Source organism: Balaenoptera ricei, chromosome 10 (genome assembly GCF_028023285.1).
Source record: "Balaenoptera ricei isolate mBalRic1 chromosome 10, mBalRic1.hap2, whole genome shotgun sequence".
NCBI lineage: Eukaryota > Metazoa > Chordata > Mammalia > Artiodactyla > Balaenopteridae > Balaenoptera > Balaenoptera ricei.
This window is the reverse complement of record NC_082648.1, coordinates 64529115-64556505: the sequence shown is the minus strand read 5'-3', so window position 1 is coordinate 64556505 and position 27391 is coordinate 64529115. Positions and strand designations below refer to the sequence as shown.

The window sequence follows — 27391 nt, the reverse complement described above, 5'->3', positions numbered from 1 at the left end:
CACAAAGTATTTAAGAAAATGCCCTTTAAAAAATCAATAAATGGTCACTATTATTATTATTACTGATGTTGTTATTAAAAGCAGCTTTGAAAAGCAATTTATTAAATATGAAACATTTAAAAACAATACATTAGTTCATACTTATTTTTCTAGGAATACTGTTTTACTGTAGCACGTCGTGAGTAGTTCAGCTCTGTTAAATTATTATTAAACATTTGTTTAAATAACAAACAAAAATTCCTTTAGATAAGACCTTTATAACCAAAGGATATCATTCCAAAACCAGAAGAACCACGTCACATACATCCAGAATTTGGTTGCCAAATATATTCCAAGGGGCAATGCACTATGCATTGAATGATCAAAAAAGGATCTGTAAAACACAAGAAGTTTTATAGAATTTGAACTCTATATTTCATTGTAAAAAAGAATATTTATTTATTTAAATGAAAATTACATATATTCTGTATAGTATACTCTTAACAAAACCCAGAAATCCAGGATGCTTAAATATCAATACTGTTTTCATAGTACTCAATAAGAAATGAGTGCACAGCTGAATGACCCAACAAGAGTCTGAAGCTACTTTTAATTCATCAGAATTAAAATTATATTCTATGTACTTTTCAACTTTAGAATTTCACTGTATTCCTATTCTCTTAAATCAATAACTCACTTTAGTATATATAGTAACTCTATCACCCAGCATATTACTCACCAAAGACATAATTTTAACAAATGAGCGCAAAGCAATCCCCAAGTTTTTCTCTATGTTTCACCATTATTTCTCCTTACCTACACATTCCCACTAAGCTTTCAGCACATCTTCTCAAAGAAAATGAACTGGCTAACTTGGAGGAATTAAACATCATTATTTACAGCATTCAGAATTCAGGAAAAATAAATACTGATAAATTTTATTAAACATAAGCAGGATCAACCATCCACGTACACTAAGTAGGGAGTATTGGTGAATTCCTACCTACACTACCCCTTGGAGCGCCTAGAAACACTAAAATGAGATTAATTACCTAGAATTAAGCCTCTTCCTGAGAGTTACCACATTAGTGCATTACCAGTCATTCTCATCTCTCTCTGAATTATTTTCAGAAGTCTCTTTTGAAATTCTGGTGAAAACAAGGTACTAAAGGAATGGAAATTAGGTGGGAAGTTCTGGATCATAAATGCCTGCCTAGTTTGCTGGATGGGCCACCTTAGGGGAATAGGATCTAGGGATAAGAAGAAAAGGGCATGATCACAATGTTTAAATAAAAAAGGAGAAAGAGAAAATTAAAAAACAAAAACAAAAACTGAGCGTTACTTCATATGCTTAGACTTTACCTTGTGCTAAAATCAAACCTCTTTCTTGCACACTGCCTATGATCAAAGAAAATATAATTCCTATGGAAAGGTAAGCTCAAGCATTATAGTTACCCAGAAATAACCAATATATATTACATTTAGAGTTCAACAAACTTGAGTCTACTTCTATTGAAATGTCTTAAAGCTGTATTTTAGCCTTAAAAATTATATGTTAGACTTTGTCACTGAAAGTACCTTTAGAGTCATTTTTAACAACAATGTTAAAAATGTTAAAGATTTCAGATATAAATCTGCCAAAAATTCTTTAACATTAAATTAAGATCAAACATGTTATATAAAGGCAGTGTTCTAAATATACAAAACATTAATTTTATATAGCCAGGTCCAAACTATATTCTTACATGTCCAGTTAAAAATATAGCTAAAAACAACACACTTACTTTGAAAGAAACTGTACTGTAGCCCAAACGCCACCATACATTAGCCCTTTAATGAGCCAAGAATCAATATTTAGGTCTGCTATAAACCCAACCAGCCAAATAACTAGGAAAGGAGTTCCCAGCATTACTTTCTGCCGAAATTCCTGTACAGAAAAAAAAAAGAGAGAAACTTTTGCATGTTTCAAGTAACCTCAATGTGAATCACTGTTACCTTTGTGAAAACATAGAACAGGGGTGAAATTCATTCATTCAAATATATCTACTATGTACAGATACTATTTAAGGTGCTAGTCTCTGTTTTCTAGAAAGAGGTATTAAACAATTTAAAAGTTCTTGGTTAAAATTGTAGAAAATGAGAATAGAAGTTATAGGACTGGGTCTAGATAGTCAGATACAGAAGACAGCAGTACCACCTGCCAACACGTGGACAGGCTAGAAAACAGTTCATGAAAATACCACCCCATTTTAATGAAAGCATTGATAACTAAGGAGACAAGGGCAACCAGAATGACTGAAGTCTAACAGCTATATCAGATAAGGAAACCTGAGTATGCTTAGCCTGGAGAAGATATTTTGAATAATACATATAAACAGTATATTAAAACCTTAAAGTAAGATAGAGAAGAAAATCAAACAATCTACAGTGTCCCAGAGACCACAGAATGGAGATGATGTGCCTCTGAACACATATCAAAGCAGAGTGCTTAATATTTCAGATGTCGTACCATTTCACTTTTGTACTGGTCTAATTGTTAGAAATACTCATAAGTATAAAACCTGCCTGCTTCCCTGGTATCTTCACAGCAACACAAAGTCTACTGCCGCTCCTACATAACAGCCCTTCACACACTTACAAGCAGCTGTTAAGTCTCTCGAGTTACCTTAAGTGACAAAACTATATAAGATATTCCAGGTGTGATCCAACAAAGTTCAGAGTGTAAATATTACTCTCATCATTGAATATTTACCTTTCTGAAGGCCAAGATTATATTATATTATGCCTCTTTTTGTTTTTTTTTAGCACACCTTTCATACCGTTGGCTTCTAGTGAAATAAATACTTTTTCATATAAATGACCATGTCTTCCCCAATTCAGCCACTGTAATTCATTTTCTGAACTAATTGTGTAATTTTAACTTAGACTTATAATTAAACATATTGACTTGAGAGTTTAATTTTATGCTGTAGTGAAATAACATCCTTCCAGTTTGTTTCTTCATCTCTATGTGTGTGAATTTCATATCAAGACATTAGAGAAAGTTTACAACTGGAAGGAGAGAGTGTATGACTAAGGGTGGGTATTGGTGGGAGAGAGGGTGGACATGTGTCATTTGAAAAAGTATTTTCTAAAATTATCTTTAACTTGGCTTGTTTTTAGTCAAGACACTTGTTCTCCCCCAGCAATGGCCACATTTTTTCATTATTAATGGCCACACTTTTTCATTATTAAAAATTAAGACAATTTACATACAGTGAAATTCACCCTTTTTTGTGTACAGTTCTCTGAGTTTTGATGAATATACACAGTTGTGTAACAAGCACGAATATCAAGACCCAGAACAGTCCCATCCAGCCCTGAAATACCCTATGCCACCAGGCTCAAGCCCTGGCAACCACTAGTCTGATATCTGTCCTTTTACTTTTTCCTTTGCAGGAATGTCACATAAAAGGAGTCATACTGAATGCAGTCTTTTAAATCTGGCTTCTTTCACTTAGCGAATGCATTTGACATTCATCCATATTGTTACGTGTATTAGTAGTAAGTTCCTTTTTAATGCTGAGTAGTATTCCATTACAGGATGTGTCAAAGTCTGGTTATTCATTCCCCAGCTGAGGGATTAAGCTTGTTGCCAGTTTCTGACTGTAAATAAAGACATCATAAGCATTCACATATAATTTTTTCTGTGAATACAGGCTCATTTCACCTGGTTAAATACCAATGTGTGTGATTTCTGGATTTATTTCAAGCTGTCATTTAATATACACATTATAATATTGTAAAGATGTAATGGTGATGCGCTGCATTTGTAGACATGAAAAATCTATTTTCTCTTATATTTCATTATAGAACGTTTCTAATATATAGTAAATTTAAAAGTATTTTATAGTGAATATCTGTATATCCACCACCCAGATTCTACAATTCAGTAATCTATTTTTTAATTAAACTTTTTATTTTGAAATAATTGTAGATTCACATGCAGTTTTTTAAATCCATTTTTTAAACTGATATACAGTTAATTTACAATGTTGTGCTAGCTTCAGGTGTACAACAAAGTGACTCAGTCATACATATAAAAGAATATATATATATATTCTTTTACAGATTCTTTTCCATTATAGGTTATTACAAGACATTGAATACAGTTCCCTGTGCTATATAGTAGGTCCTTGTTGTTTACCTATTTTATACATAGTAGTGTGTATATGTTAATCCCAAACTCCTAATTTATCTCCCCCCACGCCCTGTTATCCCTTCTGGTAACCATAAGTTTGTTTTCTATGTCTGTGAGTCTATTTCTGTTTTGTAAATAAGTTCATTTATATCATTTTTTAAGAGCCCACACATAAGTGATATCATATGATATTTGTCTCTGACTTACTTCACTTAATATGATTTCTAGGTCCATCCATGTTGCAGCAAATGGCATTATTTCATTCCTTTTTATGGGTAATATTCCATTGTGTATATATACCACATCTTCTTTAGGTTGCTTCCATGTCTTGGCTATTGTAAACAGTGCTGCTATGAAAACTGGGGTGCATGTATCTTTTCAGATTAGAGTTTTATCCAGATATATGTCCAGGAGTGGGATTCTTGGATCATATGGTAATTCTATTTTCAGTTTTTTAAGGAACCTCCATACTGTTCTCCACAGTAGTTGCACCAATTTACATTCTTACCAACAGTGTAGGAGGGTTCCTTTTTCTCCATACCCTCTCCAGCATTTATTATTTGTAGACTTTTTATTGATGGCCATTCTGGTGTGACGTGATACCTCATTGTAGTTTTGATTTGCATTTCTCTAATAATTAGCTATGTTGAGCATCTTTTCACGTGCCTGATGGCCATCTGTATGTCTTCTTTGGAGAAATGTCTATTTAGGTCTTCTGCCCATTTTTTGATTGGGCTGTTTGTTTTTCTGATATTAAGCTATATGAGTTGCTTGTATATTTTGGAAATTAATCCCTTGTCGGTAGCATCTTTTGCAAATATTTTCTCCAATTCTGCAAGTTGTCTTTTTGCTTTGTTTATGGTTTCCTTTGCAAAAGCTTTTAAGCTTAATTCGTCTCAATTGTTTATTTTTGTTTTTATTTCCACTACTCTAGGAGACAGAGCCAAAAAAATATTGCTATGATTTATGTCAAAGAGTGTTCGGCTTATGTTTTCCTCTAGGAATACTATAGCATCCAGTTTTACATTTAGGTCTTTAATCCATTTTCAGTTTATTTTTGGATATGGTGTTAGAGAATGTCTGTTCTTTTACCTGTAGGTATCCAGTTTTCCCAGCACCACTTACTGAAGAGACTGTCTTTTCTCCATTGTATATTCTTGCCTCCTTTGTCATAGATTAATTGACCATAAGTGCATGGGTTTATTTCTGAGCTTTCTATCTTGTTCCATTGATCTATACACTCTGCTTTTGTGCCAATACCATACTGTTTTGATTACTGTAGCTGTTTTGTTTTTTTTTATACAGCAGGTTATTAGTTATCCATTTTTACATATTAGTGTATACATGTCAATCCCAATCTCCCAATTCATCACAGCACCACCACCACCCCCCTCCGCCACCTTCCCCCTTGGTGTCCATACCTTTGTTCTCTACATCTGTGTCTCAATTTCTACCCTGCAAACCAGTTCATCTGTACCATTTCTCTAGCTTCCACATATATGCATTAATATGATATTTGTTTTTCTCTTTCTGACTTATCTCACTCTGTAAGACAGTCTCTAGATTCATCCACATCTCTACAAATGCCCCAATTTCGTTCTTTTTTATGGCTGAGTAATATTCCATTGTATATATGTACCATATCTTCTTTATCCATTCATCTGTCGATGGGCATTTAGGTTGCTTCCATGACCTGGCTATTGTAAATAGTGCTGCAATGAACACTGGGGTGCACGTGTCTTTTTGAATTATGGTTTTCTCTGGGTATATGCTCAGTAGTGGGATTGCTGAGTCATATGGTAATTCTATTTTTAGTTTTTAAAGGAACCTCCATACTGTTCTCCACGGTGGCTTATCAATTTACATTCCCACCAACAGTGAAAGAGGGTTCCCTTTTCTCCACACCCTCTCCAGCATTTGTTGTTTGTAGATTTTCTGATGATGCCCATTCCAACTGGGGTGAGGTGATACCTCACTGTACTTTTGATTTGCATTTCTCTAATAATTAGTGATGTTGAGCAGCTTTTCATGTGCTTCTTGGCCATGTGTATGTCTTCTTTGGAGAAATGTCTATTTAGGTCTTCTGCCCTTTTCTGATTGGGCTGTTTTTTTAATATTGAGCTGCATAAGCTGTTTATATATTTTGGAGATGAATCCTTTGTCCGTTGATTTGTTTGCAAATATTTTCTCCCATTCTGAGGGATGTCTTTTCGTCTTGCTTGTAGTCTCCTTTGCTTTGCCAAAGCATTCAAGTTTCAGTAGGTCCCATTTGTTTATTTTTGTTTTCATTTCCATTACTCTAAGAGGTGGATCAACAAACATCTTGCTGTGATTTATGTCAAAGAGTGTTCTTCCTATGTTTTCCTCTAAGAGTTTTATAGTCTACGGTCTTACATTTAGGTCTCTAATACATTTTGAGTTTATTTTTGTGTATGGTGTTAGGGAGTGTTCTAATTTCATTCTTTTACATGTAGCTGTCCAGTTTTCCAAGCACCACTTATTGAAGAGACTGTCCTCTCTCCATTGTATATCCTTGTCTCCTTTGTCATAGATTAGTTGACCATAGTTGCGTGGGTTTATCTCTGGGCTTTCTATCTTGTTCCATTGATCTATACCTCTGTTTTTGTGCCAGTACCATATTGTCCTGATTACGGTAGCTTTGTAGTATAGTCTGAAGTCAGGGAGTCTGATTCCTCCAGCTCCGTTTTTTTCCCTCAAGACTGCTTTGGCTAATCGGGGTCTCTTGTGTCTCCAAACAAATTTTAAGACTTTTTCTTCTAGTTCTGTAAAAGATGCCATTGGTAATTTGATAGGGATTGCATTGAATCTGTAGATTGCTTTGGGTAATATAGTCATTTTCACAACGTTGATTCTTCCAATCCAAGAACATGGTATATCTCTCCATCTGTTGGTATCATCTTTAAATTCTTTCATCAGTGTCTTATGGTTTTCTGCATACAGGTCTTTTGTCTCCCTAGGTAGATTTATTCCTAGGTATTTTATTCTTTTGTTGCAGTGGTAAATGGGAGTGTTTCCATAATTTGTCTTTCACATTTTTCATCATTAGTGTATAGGAATGCCAGAGATTTCTGTGCATTAATTTTGTATCCTGCAACTTTACCAGATTCATTGATTAGCTCTAGTAGTTTTCTGGTGGCATTTTTAGGATTCTCTATGTATAGTATCATGTCATCTGCAAACACTGACAGTTTTACCTCTTCTTTTCCAATCTGGATTCCTTTTATTTCTTTTTCTTCTCTGATTGCCGTGGCTAGGACTTCCAAAACTATGTTGGATAATAGTGGTGAGAGTAGACATCCTTGTCTTGTTCCTGATCTCAGAGGAAATGCTTTCAGTTTTTCACCATTGAGACAGATGTTTGCTGTGGGTTTGTCATATATGGCCTTTATTATGTTGAGGTAGGTTCCCTGTATGCCCACTTTCTGGAGAGTTTTTATCATAAATGGGTGTTGAATTTTGTCAAAAGCTTTCTCTGCATCTATTGAGATGATCATATGGTTTTTATTTTTCAATTTGTTAATATGGTGTGTCACACTGATTGATTTGCGCATACTGAAGAATCCTTGCATTCCTGGGATAAAGCCCACTTGATCATGGTGTATGATCCTTTTAATGTGTTGTTGGATTCTGTTTGCTAGTATTTTGTTGAGGATTTTTGCATCCATATTCATCAGTGATATTGGTCTGTAATTTTCTTTTTTTGTAGTATCTTTGTCTGGGCTTGGTATCAGGGTGATGGTGGCCTCGTAGAATGAGTTTGGGAATGTTCCTTCCTCTGCAATTTTTTGGAAGAGTTTGGGAAGGATGGGTGTTAGCTCTTCTCTAAATGTTTCACAGAATTCACCTGTGAAGCCATCTGGTCCTGGGCTTTTGTTTGTTGGAAGATTTTTAATCACAGTTTCAATTTCATTACTTGTGATTGGTTTGTTCATATTTTCTATTTCTTCCTAGTTCAGTCTTGGAAGGTTATACCTTTCTAAGAATTTGTCCATTTCTTCCAAGTTGTCCATTTTGTTGGCATAGAGCTGCTTGTAGTAGTCTCTTAGGATGCTTTGTATTTCTGTGGTGTCTGTTGTAACTTCTCCTTTTTCATGTCTAATTTTATTGATTTGAGTCCTCTCCCTCTTTTGCTTGATGAGTCTGGCTAATGGTTTATCAATTTTGCTCATCTTCTCAAAGAACCAGCTTTTAGTTTTATTGATCTTTGCTATTGTTTTCTTTGTTTCTATTCCATTTATTTCTGCTCTGATCTTTATGATTTCTTTCCTTCTACTAACTTTGGGTTTTGTTTGTTCTTCTTTCTCTAGTTCCTTTAGGTGTAAGGTTAGATTGTTTGAGATTTTTCTTGTTTCTTGAGGTAGGCTTGTATTGCTATAAACTTTCCTCTTAGAACTGCTTTTGCTGCATCCCATGGGTTTTGGATCATCGTGTTTTCATTGTCATTTGTCTCTAGGTATTTTTTTGATTTCCTCTTTGATTTCTTCAATGATCTCTTGGTTATTTAGTAATGTATTGTTTAGCCTACATGTGTTTGTGTTTTTTACGTTTTTTTCCCCTGTAATTGACTTCTAATCTCATAGCACTGTGGTCAGAAAAGATGCTTGATATGATTTCAATTTTCTTAAATTTACTGAGGCTTGATTTGTGACCCAAGATGTGATCTATCCTGGAGAATGTTCCGTGCGCACTTGAGAAGAAAGTGTAATCTGCTGTTTTTGGATGGAATGCCCTATAAATATCAATTAAATCTATCTGGTCTATTGTGTCATTTAAAGCTTGTGTTTCCTTATTAATTTTCTGTTTGGATGATCCGTCCATTGGTGTGAGGTGTTAAAGTTCCCCACTAGTACTGTGTTACTGTCGATTTCCTCTTTTAGAGCTGTTAGCAGTTGCCTTAAGTATTGAGGTGCTCCTATGTTGGATGCATATATATTTATAATTGTTATATCTTCTTCTTGGATTGATCCCTTGATCATTATGTCGTGTCCTTCCTTGTCTCTTGTAACATTCTTTAAAGTCATTTTACCTAATATGAGTATTGCTACTGCAGCTTTCTTTTGATTTCCATTTGCATGGAATATCTTTTTCCATCCCCTCACTTTCAGTCTGTATGTGTCCCTAGGTCTGAAGTGGGTCTCTTGTAGACAGCATATAGATGGGTCTTGTTTTTGTATCCATTCAGTAAGCCTGTGTCTTTTGGTTGGAGCATTTAATCCATTCATGTTAAAGGTAATTATCGATATGTATGTTCCTATGACCATGTTCTTAATTGTTTGGGGTTTCTTTTTGTAGGTCCTTTTCTTCTCTTGTGTTTCCCACTTAGAGAACTTCCTTTAGCATTTGTTGTAGAGCTGGTTTGGTGGTGCTGAATTCTCTTAGCTTGTGCTTGTCTGTAAAGCTTTTGATTTCTCCATCGAATCTGAATGAGATCCTTGCCAGGTAGAGTAATCTCGGTTGTAGGTTCTTCCCTTTCATCACTTTAAATATGTCATGCCACTTCCTTCTGGCTTGTAGAGTTTCTGCTGCGAAATCAGCTGTTAATCTTATGGGAGTTCCCTTGTATGTTATTTGCCATTTTTCCCTTGCTGCTATCGATAATTTTTCTTTGTCTTTAATTTTTGCCAATTTGATTACTATGTGTCTCAGCGTGTTTCTCCTTGGGTTTTCCTGTATGGGACTCTCTGCGCCTCCTGGACCTGGGTGGCTATTTCCTTTCCCATGTCAGGGAAGTTTTCAACTATAATCTCTTCAAATATTTTCTTTGGTCCGTTCTCTCTCTCTTTTCCTTCTGGGACCCCTATAATTCGAATTTGTTACGTTTAATGTTGTCCCAGAGGTCTCTTAGGCTGTCTTCATTTCTTTTCATTCTTTGTTCTTTATTGTCTTCTGCAGCAGTGAATTTCACCATTCTGTCTTCCAGGTCACTTATCTGTTCTTCTGCCTCAGTTATTCTGCTATTGATTCCTTCTAGTGTAGTTTTCATTTCAGTTATTGTATTGTTCATCTGTTTGTTTGTTCTTTAATTCTTCTAGATCTTTGTTAAACATTTCTTGCATCTTCTTGATCTCTGCCTCCATTCTTTTTCCAAGGTCCTGGATCATCTTCACTATCGTTATTCTGAATTCTTTTTCTGGAAGGTTGCCTATCTCCACTTCATTTAGTTGTTTTTCTGGGGTTTTATCTTGTTCCTTCATCTGGTACATAGCCCTCTGCCTTTTCATCTTGTCTATCTTTCTGTGAATGTGGTTTTTGTTCCATGGGCTCCAGGACTGTAGTTCTTCTTGCTTTTGCTGTCTGCCCTCTAAAGCTTCTTGACTGGAATTTTCTTTTGATTGTAATGGTGTAGTCATCAGAGAAAGGCAGAAGGCAGACTGGAACATCTAAGGCAGCAACAATAACATTTTTCTGGACTTTTAAAAGTATTTACAAAGAGGTTTTCAGAAGATGCTTAGAACACATTACTGCAGTGCTGAAAAGATGAAGAAATCGCAAAATTTTCTCTGCTTTTGCATCTCTTTTCTTAACTCCTGGAAATCACGAACGTTTGTCCAGTGTATTTCGGCTGTTATTTACTGAAGTCTCTCACCACAGCAGTGGGTTAACCCCGAACTTTGTCTCAGAAGCTCTCTCTTTTCCCTTGTTGAGGTTCCCAGCTTGGTTGGAATCTCCGATTACTGTAGCTGTGCAGTATAGTCTGAAGTCAGGGAGCATGATTCCTCCAGCTCCGTTTTTCTTTCTTAAGATTGTTTTGGCTATTCTGGGTCTTTCGTGTTTCCATACAAATTTTAAAATCTTTTGTTCTAGTTCTGTGAAAAATGTCATTGGTAACTTGATAGAGATTGTGTTGAAACTGTAGACTGCCTTGGATAGTATGGTCATTTTAACAATTTGGATTCTTCCAATCCAAGAACATGGTATACCTTTCCATCTGTTTGTGTCATCTTCAATTTCTTTCATTAGCATCTTGTAGTTTTTAGAGTACAGGTCTTTTGCCTCCTTAGGTAGGTTTACTCCTAGGTATTTTATTCTTTTTTGATGTGATGATAAATGGGATTGTTCCCTTAATTTCTCTTTTTGATATTTTGTTGATAGTGTATAGAAATGAAATAGATTTCTGTATATTAATTTTGTATCCAGGAATCTTATTGAATTCACTGATGAGTGCTAGTAGTTCTCTGCTAGCGTCTTTAGGGTTTTCTATGTATAGCATAATGTCATCTGAAAATAGTGACAATTTTACTTCTTCTTTTCCACTTTGGGTTCATTTTATTTCTTTTTCTTCTCTGATTGCTGTGGCTAGGAATTCCAAAACTATGTTGAATTAAAGTGGCAAGAGTGGGCATCCTTGTCTTGTTCCCAATCTTAGAAGGTATGCTTTCAGCTTTTCACCATTGAGTATGATGTTAGCTGTGGGTCACGCAGTTTTAATGAAAAATGCGGACAGATCCCAAGTACTCGTTACCCAAAGTTCCCAAATGGCTAATATCTTGCAAAAGAGTAGTATAATATCACAACCAGGATATTGACACTGACACAATTAAGATACAGAATATTTCCATCACTACAAGGAATATTTCCATCCTTTTATAGCAACTTCCCTCATACCCTACCCCCCACTGCCATATTAACCTCTGCCAACTACTAATGTGTTCTACATTTCCATAATTTTGTCATTTCAGGAATTTTATATAAATGGAATTATACAGTATGTAAACTTATAGGATTGGCTTTTCACTCATAATAGAATTCTCCAGATATTCATTGGGTTATTGTACATACCATTAGTTCATTCCTCTTTATTGTTGAGGACTACTCCACGGTATGAATGTGTCAGTTTGTTTAATCATTCACCCACTGAAGGACGTTGGAGTAGTTTCCATTTTGGGTTAGTATGAATAAAGCTGCTATAAACATTCACACACAAATTTTTGTGTGAACATAAGGTTTCATTTCTCTGGGATAAATGCTTAAGAGTACAGTTTCTGGGTTGTACGGTATTGCATGTTAAGCTTTTTAAAAGAAAATTCCAAACTGTTCTCCAGGGTGCTGTACTTTTTTACATATCCTTCAGCAACAAATGAGTCTCTCGGCATCCTCATCAGCATTTGGTGTTGTTGCAACTTTTTATTTAGTTATTCTGACAGGTATGTAATAGTAAGTCACTGTGGTTTCAATTTGCATTTCCCTAATGAATAAAATGATGTTGAAGATCTTTTCACGTGCTTATCTGCCATTTTTATATCTTTTTTGGTGAAAATATCTCTTGTATAGCCTATTTTCTAATTGGATTGATTTTGCACTGCTGAGTTTTTAAAGTTCTTAATACATTTTGGAAACTAGTCCTTTGTTGGAAATGTGGCTTGTAAATACTTTCTCCCAGCCTGTAGTATGCCTTTTCATTCTAATCACAGGGTCTTTCATAGAAAGAAAGTTTAAAATTTTGATCCAAATCCAAATGATCAATTTTTACCTTTACGGATCATACTTTTTGTGTCAAATCTCTTTGCCTAGCCGTAGATTTTTACAGTTTTACGTTTTACATTTAAGTCTTGAACAATTTTGAGTTAATTTTTTAATACAGTGTGAGGTTAGAGTAGAAGTTTATTTTTTTGCCTATGCATGTCCAAATGCTCCAATATCAATTGGTGAAAAGGCTGTCTTTCCTCCATTGAATTGCTTTTACACATCTGCCAAATGTCATTGGGCATACCTCTGTGGTTCTACTTCTGGGCTCTCTATTCTGTTCCACTGATCACTTTATTCCTCCAGCAATACTACACAGTCTTGATTACTGAAGCTATATAGTAGGTCTTAAAACTGCAGAGAGTGATTCTTCTTTTTCAAAATTGTTTTAGCTATTCTAAGTCTACTGCGTTTCCATATAAATTTTGGAATAATCTTGTTTATACAAATAAAAAATTTTTTGCTGGAATTATTTAATTACATTAAACCTGTATATTAATTTGGGGACATATTTACTAAGTTGAGTCTTCCAATTCATGAACACAGTATGTCTCTCCACTTATTTAGATCATCCTTGATTTCTTTCACTGGCATTTAAAATGTTTCAGCATACAGGTACTTTACAACTATTTACAGAGCAACTCTCTAGGAAAATGACCGGAAGACTAGCAGAAAAGATTTTCCATAACTAAAGAAATAAAGACGGAACCACAATGAGATAGGTAGGAGGGGTGGAGACATGGTATAATCAGGGCTCACACCCCCAGGATCAGTGACCCACAAATGGAAGGAATATCACAATCGTAGAGGCCTTTCCTCTACAAGGGAGAAGGGGTCTGAGCCCCGTGTGGGACTCCTCAGCCAAGGGGTCGTGCACCAGGAAGTAAAGCTCACAAAATTCCTGGCTTTGGAAACCAGCAGGGCCCATGTTCAGGAGAGCTGGAGGGCTACAGGAAACAGAGACTCTGTTCTTAATGGACACTGGCAAAATCTCAGATGCTCCAAGTCCCAGCACAAAGAGACAGCAGTTAGAAGCCTGGAACAGATCCACTTGCTGATCTTGGAGAGTCCTCTGGAGAGGCAGGAGGCAAATGAGAGACCCCTGCTGATACAGAAGCTGGTGGCAGCCATTTTGGGGAACTTCTTCTACCCTAATAACACTAGGGTGGGCAAGTATCCTTTTAGAATGCTCCCTCTAGCCTATCAGTACCCAGAAACTGGCCCACCCTCCAGCTGGGTGGCACCAGCTCTGAGCACTGCCCCCACCACCACCTGGGGCCACCCAAACAGCCAATCAATCAGCATGATATACAACATTAACAAACTGAAGAATAAAAACCATATGATTATCTCAGTAGATACATAAAAAGCTTTTGACAAAATTCAACATCCATTTATGATAAAAACTCTCAACAAAGTGGGTATAAAGGGAACATACCTCAACATAAAAAAGGCCATATATGACAAACCCATAGCTAACATCATACTCAGTGGTGAAAAGCTGAAAGCATTTCCTTTAAGATCAGGAACAAGACAAGGATGCGCACTCTTCTACTTTTATTCAACACAGTATTAGAAGTCCTAGCCACAGCAATGAGATAAGAAAAAGAAATAAAGGGAATCCAAATTGGAAAGGAAGAAGTAAAACAGTCACTGTTTGCAGATGGTATGACACTAGATACAGAAAACCCTGAAGACACCACCAAAAAACTATTAGAATAAGTGAATTCAGTACAGTTGCAGGATACAAAATTAATAAACTAAACTCTGTTGTAATAACAAACCATCAGAAAGAGAAATTAAGAAAACAATCCCATTTACAAGTGCATCAAAAAGAATACAATACCTAGGAATAAATCTAACCAAAGAGGTAAAAGATTTGTACTCTGAAAACTATAAGACATAGATGAAAGAAACTGAAGACGACACAACAAATGGTAAAACATACCATTCTCACAGACTGGAAGAATTAATATTGTTAAAATGACCACACTACCCAAGGCAATCTACAGATTCAATGTGGTCCCTATCAAAATACCAACAGCATTTTTCACAGAACTAAAACAAGTAATTCTACAATTTGTATGGAAACACGAAAGACCCTGAATAGCCAAAGCAATCTTGAGAAAGAACAAACCTGAAGTATCACACTCTGATTTCAAACTATACTGCAAAGTTAACAGTAATCAAAACAGTATGGCACTGGCACAAAAACAGACACACAGATCAATGGAACAGAATGGAGAGCCCCAAAATAAACCCATGCTTATATGATCAATTAATCTACAACAAAGGAAGCAAGAATATAAAATGAGGGGAAAAAAACCTTTTCATTAAATGGTGTTGGGAAAACTGGACAGCTACATGTAAAAGAACCACACTGGACTAGTTTCTCACATCACACACAAAAATAAACTCAAAATGGATTAAAGACTTGAACGTAAAACCTGAAACATAAAACTCCTAGAAGAAAACAGGCAACATGCTCTTTGACATCAGTCTTAGCAATATTTTTTTGGCTCTGTCTCTTCAAGCAAGGGAAACAAAACCAAAAGTAAACAAATGGGATGGCATGAAACTAAAAAAGTTTTCCACAGTAAAGGAAACTGACAACAACAACCAAAAGGGCAGCTCACTGAATGGGAGAAGATAGCTGCATATGATATACCTGATAAAGGGTTAATATCCAAAATATACAAAGAACTCATATAACTCAACATCAAAAAAACAAACAACTCAATTATAAAGTAGGCAGAGGACCTGGAATAGACATTTTTTCAAAGAAGATATACAAATGGCCAACAGACATATGAAAAGATGCTCAACATCACTGATCAGGGAAATGCAAATCAAAACCAAAACAGGATACCACCTCAGACCTGTGGGAATGGCTATCATCAAAAAAGACAAGAAATAACAAATGTTGGCAAGGATGTGGAGAAAAGGGAATCCTTGTGCACTACTGGTAGAATTGTAAATTGGTACAGGCACTCTGGAAAACAGTATGGAGGGTCCTCAAAAAATTAAAAATAGAACTGACACATGACCCAGCAATTTCACTTCTGGGTATTTACCCAAAGAAACAAAAAGACTAATTAGAAAATATATATACACCTCAATGTTCACTGCAGTATCATTTATAATAACCATGATATGGTAGCAACTTAAATGCCCATTGATAGAGATGAATAGATACAGAAAATGTGATTCTATACATACAATGGGATATTACTCAGCCATAAAAAAGAATGAAATCTTGCCATTTGTGACAACATGAATGGATCGAGAGGTATTATGCTAGGAGAAATAAGTCAGAGAAAGACAAATACCATGTGGTCTCACTTATATGGGGAATAAAAAAAACAAACAAACAAACCAAAAACAGACTCAGAGATACAAAGAACAGGTGGTTGCCAGAGGGGAGGGGGTTGGGGGTGAAAGAGATGAAGGGGATTAAGAGGTACAAACCTCCAGTTATAAAATAAATAAGCCATGGGATGTAATATATAGCATAAGGAATATGGTCAATAATATTGTAATAAATTTGCATAGGGACAAATGGTTACTAGACTTAATGTGGTGATCATTTCATAACGTATACAAATGTGAAATCACTATGTAGTACATCTGAAACTGACATAATATTGGACATCAACATTTCAATTTTAAAAAGTTATGTTTACAATATACTGCAGTCTATTAAGCATGCAATAGCATTATGTCTAAAAAAACACTGTACACACTTTAAGTAAAAAATACTTTATTGCTAAAAAATGCTAACCATCATCTGAGCCTTCATCAAGTCATAATCTTTTTGCTAGTGGAGGGTTTGAAATATTGGGAGAATTACCAAAATGTGACATGGAGACACAAAGTAAGCAAATGCTGTTGGAAAGATGGCACCAACAAGACTTACTAGATGCAGATTGCCACAAACCTTCACTTTGCAAAAACAAACAAACAAACAAAAACGAAATATCTGTGAAATGCAATAAAATGAGGTACACCTATAGTTTTCCTTTCTGTACTGTCTTCGCCTGCTTTTGGTATCATATGTCATTTCCATTCTGCTACTTGCCCATATAAGTAACTTGCCAATATTCTTGTATGTGAAGTGAGTTTCTTACAGACAGCATATAGTTGAGTCACACTTTGTAATCCACACTGCCAATATCTGTCTTTTAATTGGTATATTTAGACCATTTACAGTTACTCTAATTATTGATATGTTAGGGTTTAAATCTATAATTTTATTTTTTGTTTTTTTGTTTGTTCTGTGTCTTTGTTTCTGGTTTCTTTTTCCTAACTTCTTGTGGGTTACTGAAAAGCTTTTTAGAATTTTATTTTATCTATGGTGTTTTTGAGTATATGTCTCTGAATAGCTTTTTTAGTGGGTACTCTAAGTATTATATAAATATAACATCACAGTATACTGGTGTCATCATTTTACCAATTCAAGTGAGCTGTGGAACACTTACCTCCATCAATGTCCCTCTACCCTCCCCTGTTTACATTATAAATAGTCTCAAATATGTTTTCTACATACATTTAGATCCACATCAAACAGTATTATAATTTTGCTTCAACTGTCAAACATAATTTGGAAGACAGGATAAGAAGGAAAGTCTACTGTATTTACCCATAATTTTGCTTACCATGATCTTATGTTCCAAGATTCTTTCTTTTATCATTTTCCTCCTGTCTAAAGAACTTCTCTTAGCCATTTTTTTTAGGGCAGGTCTGCTGGCCACAAATTCTCTTAACTTTTCCTTTATCTGAAAATGTGTTGACTTCTCCTTCATTCCTGAAAGATATTTTCACTGGATAAAGGATTCTGGATTGAAAGTTCTTTCCATCCAGCACTTGGAAAATGTGGCAACTCCTTTTGCCTCTATTGTTTCTGATGAGAAATCCAGTGTTCTTGAATAATGTTACCCCTACTGGTAAGGGGACTTCAAGATTTTTATTTCTTAGTCTTTAGTTTCCAGAAGTTTGACTATGATGTGTTTGGTTTGGATTTGAGTTTATTCTGTTTAGGGTTTGCTCCACTTTTAATCTGCAGGTCTGTCTTTTGCCAAATTTGGGGGTTTTTTGGCCATTCTATGTTTGAGTACTTTTTCAGCTCCACCCGCTTTTCTTCTTCTGGTACTCCAATCATATCAGTGTTAGATATTCTGGTATAACCACAGGTCCCTCAAGTTCTGTTCTGTTTTGCTTGTTTTTCTCAGTTTATTTCCTTTTGTTGTTGAAAACAGGTAATTTTTATTGTCTATCTTCAAGGTCATTGATTCTTTCCTCTGTCTCCTCTCTTCTGCTGTTGAGCTCATCCACTGACTCTTTTTTATTTTGGCTATTATAATTTTCCGTTTTAAAATTTCCATTTGGTTCTTCTTTATATTCTATTTCTATAGTTCTATTTCTTCGCTGAGACTCTATTTTTCAGTTGTTTCAAGCATGTTCATAAGTATTCACTAAAGGCTTTTTATGATGATTGTTAAATTCTTCTGTCAGATAATTCCAACATCTCTGTCATCACACTGGCATCTACTGATCGTCTTTTCATTCAGTTAGATCTTCTCGATTCTTGGTTTGATATGTGGTTTTTGTTTGAAACCTAGACATTTCGGGTATTATGAGACACTGGATCTTATTTAAACCTTTTCTTTTATGTGGATTCCTCTGATGTAGGCAGGGGGAGGGAAGTGAGACATCTTCTCATTACTGGCAGGTGAGGTGAAAGTCCAGGATCCCAAGGGGGCCTTCACTGACACCTGAGGAGGGGTTTCCTCATTACGGACAGGCAAAGGTGGGACTTTCAGCTCTCCACTATACCTCTACTGGTATCTCCTTGACTGGGAGGGTTACAAGTGCCTCATTACTGTTTTCTATGTGGTCTCCACTGATAACAGCAGGGGATGGGACCTCATTAACAGCCAGTGGGGATGAAAGTCCCAACTCTCCACTCCACCTTCCCTGACACCACCCCAGGAGAGAAGTTGGGGCACATCATTATAGCCTGGTAAGGGCGGAAGTCTAGGCCTTTGCTGTTGTGAGTCAGGGTGGAGCCATGTTTTTTTCTGTTGTGTTTGGCTGTAGTAGAAAGTTATTTTCTAAAAGTTTCTATCTTGCTAAATAAGCTGCCTCTTTTGTGGTCCTTTGGCTAAAAAGCAGGTTTTTGGGGAGCGTTTTTTGTCTGTACCATTCATGATTCTGGGTTGTTGGCTTTGTCAGTTCCTCTTCTGGGAAATATGAGGCAAAAAAAGAAAACGCAGGGAACTCACCACCATGTCATTCTTTGGATCCTTAGCTCCCTACCTGCTCTGCCACCTTCTCTCCATCTTCAGTCTTCCTATATTTGTTTTGTACATAATGTCCAGGTTTTTTAGTTGTACTTGGCAGGAAGGAATAGGGAAAAAAATACATCTACTCCATCTTCCCACATTTATTCTCACATAATCAATAAACAACATTAAAAAGTAATACCTGTGAGATTTCCACTGTTAACAAAAGGGATCGTGGGTTTTTAAATTCTGAGAGACACTGATTTAGAGATTTCTTTCTAACTCATTAATAAGCAAGTAACACTTATTTAACCATAAATCTGCCTAAAATCTTCTAATCTTAAAAATCAAACAGCTTTTAAAATAGTTTTCTAAAATCAAGACTCCTTTCATATCTGTCTACTATCACTGTCCAAAAATATCTTTTTTTCCCTTTTGGGATGACTTATTTTTAGTAAAAAGCTATTGAGTCCTGGGTGTTTTCTTGTTTAGTTTTAAATACAGAACATACTTCACAGACTAGCAAACCAAGTCATGTTCATAATTTAAATTTTTCTAATGTGAGATGGAAAGAGAACAGTCTACACAAATACTTAATTACACAAAGCCCCAATCCATCATATATTTTTATCTAGTGACCTTTTTAGAATGCATAATATATTTAAAGCTACTAATGCAAAAAAACAAAACCCAAAAAATCAGGAATATGCAATTTCTGAACTGATCACAATAATATACACAAATATTAATAAAATTGTGCTAAACTTTTAATGAGGCAGCCTTTTAAAAAGAAACCATATCCGAACACATAACCCTGATATAGAGTTCATTACTGCTATAATAAATAACTTTATATATTAATAAACATCTAGAATTTACAAAGTCATTTTCATCTGACAATACATTAAAAAAATACCCTTTAGCATATTTACACTAAGCAAAATGAACATATAAAGACAATGGGGTTTTCCAGAGTAATAAAAGACATTTTTACTAGTAGCCTAGTTATTATGAGAAATTAGCCATTTTTTACTGTGTTGAGCAAAACTGCTCTGAATTCTAGAGGACAGAGCAACATCAAAGTAAATAAATAATTAACTATTTTTAATATCATATCTAATAGTGAAATGAAAAGTTGACATGACATGCAGAAACTGCTCCTTAGTCTCAAATATGGGACTGATAATAGGCAAGTTTATAAACTATAAATCTAATTCTTCTGAAGTCTAAGTAATGGACCAGTGAACTTTTCAGCTCATTAAGGAAGTCTGAACTCCTACAAATAAATGAGGCATGCTCTCAAGTCTATTTCCCTTTACCCAAAACTTATTTTGTTCTAGTAACAGATAGATCAATGTTAACTTTATACAAACAGTATTACCACTAGAGCAGCCTAAATAGGACACATATGATATCCAAGGCTTAATGCCATTCAAGTTGTGATTACTGACAAGTTAGCAAATACCTTGTCAACTATTTTGGTATACAAAAAAACTGTCAGCTAATTTTTCCTTTTACGGAAATAAATTTTTAAGAAATACAGACCTGTCTTTCGGGAAAATGTTCTTAGTTTTGAAATCATACAATTAGGCAACTGAGCCAATAGTCATACAGTTAAAAATTGAAGGTTTTACGGAAGATCTAAAATGAACTTTCTAAAGAGAAGTGAATAATAAGTTTCTCCCTTTCTAATAAAAGTTATGACATATTATAAAAGAATGAAAAGCTTAAATTAACTATAGCTAGAGTTGTGAGTAGTTTTTAAAAAGATATATATATATGACTAAGATTTTTCCCAATTGATTACTACACTAACAAATACACTTAAACAGGAAAAACTTTTATTATCTCTCTATTACTTAACAAAGGCCAGCTGAATTAATGCATTAAAGCTTATGTTAGTAGCCTACGGAAATTTAAACAATTTCACATATACCATCTTTCTTAAACTTTGGTATCTACCTTTATTTACTTGGGTGAAATAAAGTTTTAAAAATTACACTGGCCAATGCCAAGATTAAAGGCTGTAAATGTAAATATTCATGCTAAGAAAATATGCTTATGAATCGTACTTAAAAAGACTATATATTGAAAATCTTCAGTCATGAATTTACCTTATCAGCTTTCAACTTTCTAAGGAAAGATGGATTGTCATATCCCTTTGCTTGCCTTGCCTCTTGCAAATGGTTGATCATCCACACATTTTTTCTCTGCTTTGCCAAATCAAGTGCTGATTCACCCTGATAATATAAGCAGAAGAAATTCACGTTAAAAAAAATGAAAGGAAAAGCAGAATATTTTGTTTACTAACTTTTAAAGCACTTCCACAAAAATAAATTGACTGCAGTATTAGTTCATTAACATTGTTTTTACATTTGGCAAAGTCAATTACTAAAAGACTCTAAATCATATATTACTTATACGTTCCCATTCAAGGTTCAATCAGAAAATGTTTTTACACCTCTTATTCTATAGATTCTATATTTGCTTGCATTTTAACTTAGAGAGTAATCAAAAAGTAGGTATTTTAGCACCTGCTGGATCAGAGGCTACCATTAAGTTTATCCAGTTATTTCATATTCTTTAAGGGTTTCATTAGTAATAGTTATTGCTACAAACCATCCTGCTGTAATACCAAACTGCCAGAAACCTCTCAGTTTAATTTCAGTGATGAACAAAGTCTGAAGAAAAGAACAGGGAAGAAAGAGAAAAGTCAACTTCCACTTCTACTGTTATATTGGTATTCTTGATCATGTTAAATTCATTCACCCATCCAGGAATTTCCAAAGAGAACACGGGTAGTAACAAAAAATGGTTAAACTTACATTATAGACTTGTAGCTCCCTTTAACTGCAAGAAAAAGAATTCCAAAGAGTATAACAGAACTAAAATGTTTTAAAGGCAGTAAGAAACAAGAAATGAGTGTCTCCAACTCTAGATCTATGCTTCTTTTTGCCTTTATTAATTTAAAATCTTATTTCTCCTTTTGCAAGTTAGATACCCACATTTTTATTCTATTTAATATTCTCCACTCTTTATCTCCTTCCTTAAACAGAAAAGTAAAATTAATAATTTTGTTCACCAACATTTCAAGAATTCTGGATGAATATTGAAAATTACTTTAAAAAAAGAAAAAACATGTTAAAATTTTATTTTAAAAAACTGGATGAAAATAAAGAAATAAGGAGCCTTGGGTTCCTTACTTATGAGAGATAATTATTAATCAAGTATGGAGTACAGTTTATTTAATTTAAAAAAAAAAACACTGAAAAATAATAAGAACCAAACAACAAAATAAACACACCACTACCACCAAGAGCAACAACAATAACAACACAACAATAAAAACAAAAAGCCTAACCAATTCTTTAATAAAAAGATCAATAGTATTTAATAAGAAATGGGCTAATCTAGGTGAGTCTTCCACAAATAGGGATATTTGTTTTAAAATATCTCCTTACCTATTCCAAAATTCTATGTCACCTAGGTTGTCAGAACCAGCTAATTAATCCAAACTAAAAGATTACCTGAATAAAAGCAATCCCTTGGGTAACAACTCCCAGAGAATATCCTGCAGTTGCCTCGGTCCAGCTGAGCATCCCTTCCACTAGAGGGCCATGTGACACCTAAGGATTGCCTAGATAAAAAGATGGAGGGAGCTTTAAGCAATCTTTCAACTACTCCTCTAGTCATCTGACTACTTTTATACAGTTCTTTTTTTCAGCTGGTAAAATAAACAAGCAATTAATTTAAAGAATTATACTAAAACCAGGGTTCCAAGTCAAGTCTATATTTGAACACTCCATGTGTCGGCCAAAATAGTAAATGATAATAACAACAGCAGTAATAACAAGAATCATGGAGTATTTATAGACTATGTAACTAACTGGTAATAAAAGAAATTCTTCAGGGGTTTTGGTGTGATACACATTATGGAAGGTGGCAGGTGGAAGATCACTTTTTGCCTAAGTGAGGTGGAACTTCATTATTAAAACTAAGGAAAATTCTTCCTTGGAGACCATCTAGGTGGGGTACTTAAGAGGTATTTTCTGAAAATAGTTTCTTACCTCTTTTCAAGAAACCATGTAAGTGTTTTTCAATATATTAATTAACAAAGCTCAGTAATTTTATATTTTGCACAAGCTAAAAATTATGTCCTTTGATAACTTTAGAAAGAAAAATCATAAATGCGTAGGCAGCACTCAGATTAACTGCCCTCCCCAAACTCAATTCATCTAAATTTATCAACCAAAATCATGTGCAAGGGGGTGAAATATTCTTTAAATTCACAAATGAGATGCTACCATGAAAAGGGATTACTGCATAGGTCATTTTTCTTAAAGTCTTAGTGTCCCAAATCACTCCCCCTCCTCACTGTTATTACTTCAGAAGATTTGAATTTATTCTATGTAACCAGTATCTGGGGCCATGGTTTTTGAACTCATTTAAGTCATGTCTGATGAAAAGACATTGACTCTCTCCCCAGAAAAGTGCTGATAGTTTATTTATAACAATTTCAGAAGTCCATGGACCCACCCCTTAACCAAAATCCACTGCTGGGTCCCAGATTGAGAACCTCTAATCAAGGGCTTATGGCCATTCCTAATCCTTCTAAGGATCAAAGTAGTCATTTTAAAGTCACCTATCATTTAATATTTATTGTCTGCAAAATAAGTTCTTATTTTGATAAAAGAATAATTTGTATATTAAAAGAATTGAATCCCTTACTCAAATAACTAATTTACAAGGATATCTAGTTAATATAAAGACAGATTTCTAAGAAACTTAAGCTTAATTTTATTTAGGAAATAGCTATTTTAGAAGAAATAGGGCCAATCAATAAATATTATAACTAAGTATAATTTTTCATATTCTTTGAAGAATGTAACTTTTACTAGCTATTAAAGCCATATCCAGATTTACAGGTTCCATCTTGGTACAATTTATGATTATCAACCAGACTTTCTTTCTCAAGACTTAAAATGAAAAATGGAAAAATACACAGCTATGAATCAACTTTGTCAAATTCTAGGACAAACAATCTAGGTTGGTTTTTTTTTTTTATTAATGAATTTTTCACTTTCAAAATTAAGTTTACTTAATTAGCTTGACATTTCACATAGCTAAAACGCACCACCTCAAATTATATATGACTAAAACAGAACCAATTTCTATTGCCTTCATTCCCAAAAAAGTCTGTTTCCTTCTATCTTCACAACTTCAATACATATCACAAGACACTCAGTTATTCAAACCAAAACCTAAGTCATCGATGTTTTTTTCTTTCACCTTCATTTCTAATCTACCTTTTCTTTTCTACTCTAAACTATCATTTCCAAATCCATTCATTTCACTCCATCACTACTTCTACAATCATAGGCTAAACTAACATCATCACTTGCCTGATTTATTATGAAAGCCTAACTGATCTGCATCTATCCCTTCCATTTTCTTAATTCTTCAATACATTCTCCAAATACCAAAGTAATTTTTTAAAAAATATTAAAAACACAAAGATTATATAACCATTCTACATAAATCCTTCCAACTATTTCTCATGACTGAGAATACAATTAAAGTTCCTTATCATGGCCTTGTACCTGTCTCTCTCTCTCAGTGTCTCACTGCTTGGTCAAAGCTGTCATTTCTACACCTCTAACATGGCAAGCTTATTCCTGGCCTTGGGACTTGCATTTGTAGGTTCCTCTACATCAGGGGTCCCCAACTCCCGGGCCAGTACTGGTCTGTGGCCTGTTAGGAACCGGGCCGCACAGCAGGTAGTGAGCGGCAGGCAAGCAAGTGAAGTTTCATCTGTATTTACAGCCGCTCTCCATCGCTTGCATTACCGCCTGAGCTCTGCCTCCTGTCGGCATTATGGTGAGTTGTAAAATTATTTCATCATATATTACAATGTAATAATAATAAAAATAAAGTGCACAATAAACGTAATGCACTTGAATTACATTTATTGCCCCCCACCCCAGTCCGTGGAAAAACTGTCTTCCACAAAACTGTTCCCTGGTGCCAAAAAGGTTGGGGACCGCTGTTCTACATGGAAAGGTTTTTCCCATGTATCTTTGCATAACTGATCCCTCATCAGACAAGTCTCAAAGCAAATGTCATCTCAGAGGCATTCACAAATCACTCTCATCTGATGTGACCCCCTTAGCCCTCGTCATGACCACATTTGCCTATGTGTATGTGTTTTTAATTTACTTATTGTCCATTTCCTCAATACAGTATAAGTTCTGACAGAATAGGGACTTCATCTATCTTAAACACTGACTCCCCAGCATTAAACAAATATCTGTTGAAAGAATGAATGGTTTCCACTAGAAGGTGATAACTAGACTTCAGTATATTAGGAATCAGCCAGATTCCAGTAGAAAAGGTATTTGATACTTATTTCATCCTTTTAATTACATTAAAAGTACATTTTTAAACAAAAATCTACTTTTTCACCAGTGTGGTTAAAAAAGATTATTTTTACTCTGAAAGTATAAATGTTCCCTGAGCAACTGAAGCAACTCCTTAGACTTTATTTCCTTTAAAAACAATGTCACTCCAAATAAGTCAAACAGAGAAAAACAAATACCATATGATATCACTTATATGTGGAATCTAAACAAAAAAATAAACAAATAACAACAACAACAAAACTCAAGCTCATAAATACAGAGAACAGATTGGTGATTGTCAGAGGTAGGCAGTGCACTGTGGGGGGTGAGGAAGATTAGTGAAGGGGGTCAAAGGTACAAACTTCCAGTTCTAAAAGAAATAAGTCACGAGGATGTAATGTACATAATGGCAACTATAGTTAATAATACTATAGTGCAGGTACTTCCTTGGTGGTCCAGTGGGTAAGACTCCATGCTCCCAATGCAGGGGGCCCCGGTTCGACCCCTGGTCGGGAAACTAGATCCCGCACGCATGCCGTAACTAGGAGTTTGCATGCCACAATTAAGAGTCCGCACACCGCAACTAAGAGTCCATACACCGCAACTAAGAAGCCTGCCTGCTGCAACTAAGAGAGTCCGCATGCCGCAACTAAGAGAGTCCGCATGCCGCAACTAAGAGAGTCCGCGTGCCGCAACAAAGATCCCGCACACTATAAATAAGACCCAGTGCAGCCAAAAAAAAAAAAATTATTAAAAAAAAAAAATAATAATACTATAGTGCATATTCAGAAGTTGCTAAGAGCAAAGCTTGAGGGTTTGCATCACAAGAAAAAAGAAAATTTTGTGACTGTGTATGGTGATGGATGTTGACTGGACTTGTTGGTCATTTTGCAATGTGTACAGATGTCAAATCATTATGTTGTACACCTGAAAGTTGTATAATGTTATATACCAATTATACCTCATAAAAAGTTAAAAAAAAATGTTACTCCAGAGCTAGCAAGGAATTATATTTAAAATAACTTCTTTTTGTCAATGGCCAACCTTGATGATACAGTCAGATAAAATTAAAACATTAATAAAAAGAAAGTAACCAAAAAAAAAAATAGATGTGTTTCAGTAAAAGTTCTACAGGTACAATAAGTAGCTCAATTATTTGACACAATAGACTCTGGAACGTAGTCACATGAACTGTACTAGTTAAGGAAGCTGCATTCCAGTTTATCCCATCTTGGTACCAAATAATTCATGTGCTGAGCCTATAAAACATTAAAAAATACAAGGTCTGAACCATTTCAATCAGTTCAACTATCTCCATTCTTACCATTACCTTTCTGTTGAAATTCATTATAGATTATTTCTTTTACTAAGACTAATCAAAAGTTTATACAATGGTTAATGTGGAGTACAAGTTGAAAAGACATTAAACTTACAAACCACACCTCAAATACTTAAAGTTCATGAATGAAGAGAAGTTATCTAAAATTTTATATGGTAAGAAAAGATATTTTTAAATGTTCTGAAAATATACACTACTAGTTTCAAATTCCAAAACGGTGCAGTAATCTTGTCATAATAATTCTTTGGTACAAATGTAATTTCAATATATTTATATGACTTTTGCGAAGTCTATGGAGACTCACTATTTGCTGTAGTGAAATTGGTTCTATTTTTTCAAAAATATAACACTAAATACTGGAAATGTATTCCTGGGGCATGACTCACTTTAGGAATGGCTATCTAGTAGCTAAGAGATGAAAAAATAACACTCTAAAGCAATTCAGATAATAAAACATAAGGTCATCTCATTAATTTTTTCTCATGGGGATATTGGTCAGGTTTAGTCAAACTCCTCCTTTCTTATACTTTAGGCCATGGGGTCAGCCTAATTTACTAATCACAGTGTTATGAACTTTTCAGAACTTCCTATTTAAAAATGTTTGGAAAAGCAAAAATTTCTCTCTACGATTTCAGAAGTGGCAGAGAGGTATGCTAGCATAGTCATGAAAACTAGCTTAGAGGTAAAGCTCAAGACTACACGGATCTTCAGTCAGTCAACAAATACTTAG

The 27391-nt window shown here is 34.8% G+C and overlaps 1 protein-coding gene across 3 annotated transcripts in view; it reads right to left on the bottom strand.

Annotated features, from left to right (window-relative positions):
* Positions 1-27391, bottom strand: part of ZDHHC17 (zinc finger DHHC-type palmitoyltransferase 17) — a 125539-nt gene that overhangs the window by 46589 nt on the left and 51559 nt on the right. For all 3 annotated transcript variants that reach the window (XM_059936557.1, XM_059936555.1, XM_059936556.1), the window contains exons 8-10: positions 21039-21164; positions 1764-1906; positions 273-373 (exon numbers count right to left, since the gene is read on the bottom strand). In XM_059936557.1, coding sequence (XP_059792540.1) covers positions 273-373; positions 1764-1906; positions 21039-21164 — 370 coding nt within the window. The remainder of the gene's footprint in view (positions 1-272; positions 374-1763; positions 1907-21038; positions 21165-27391) is intronic.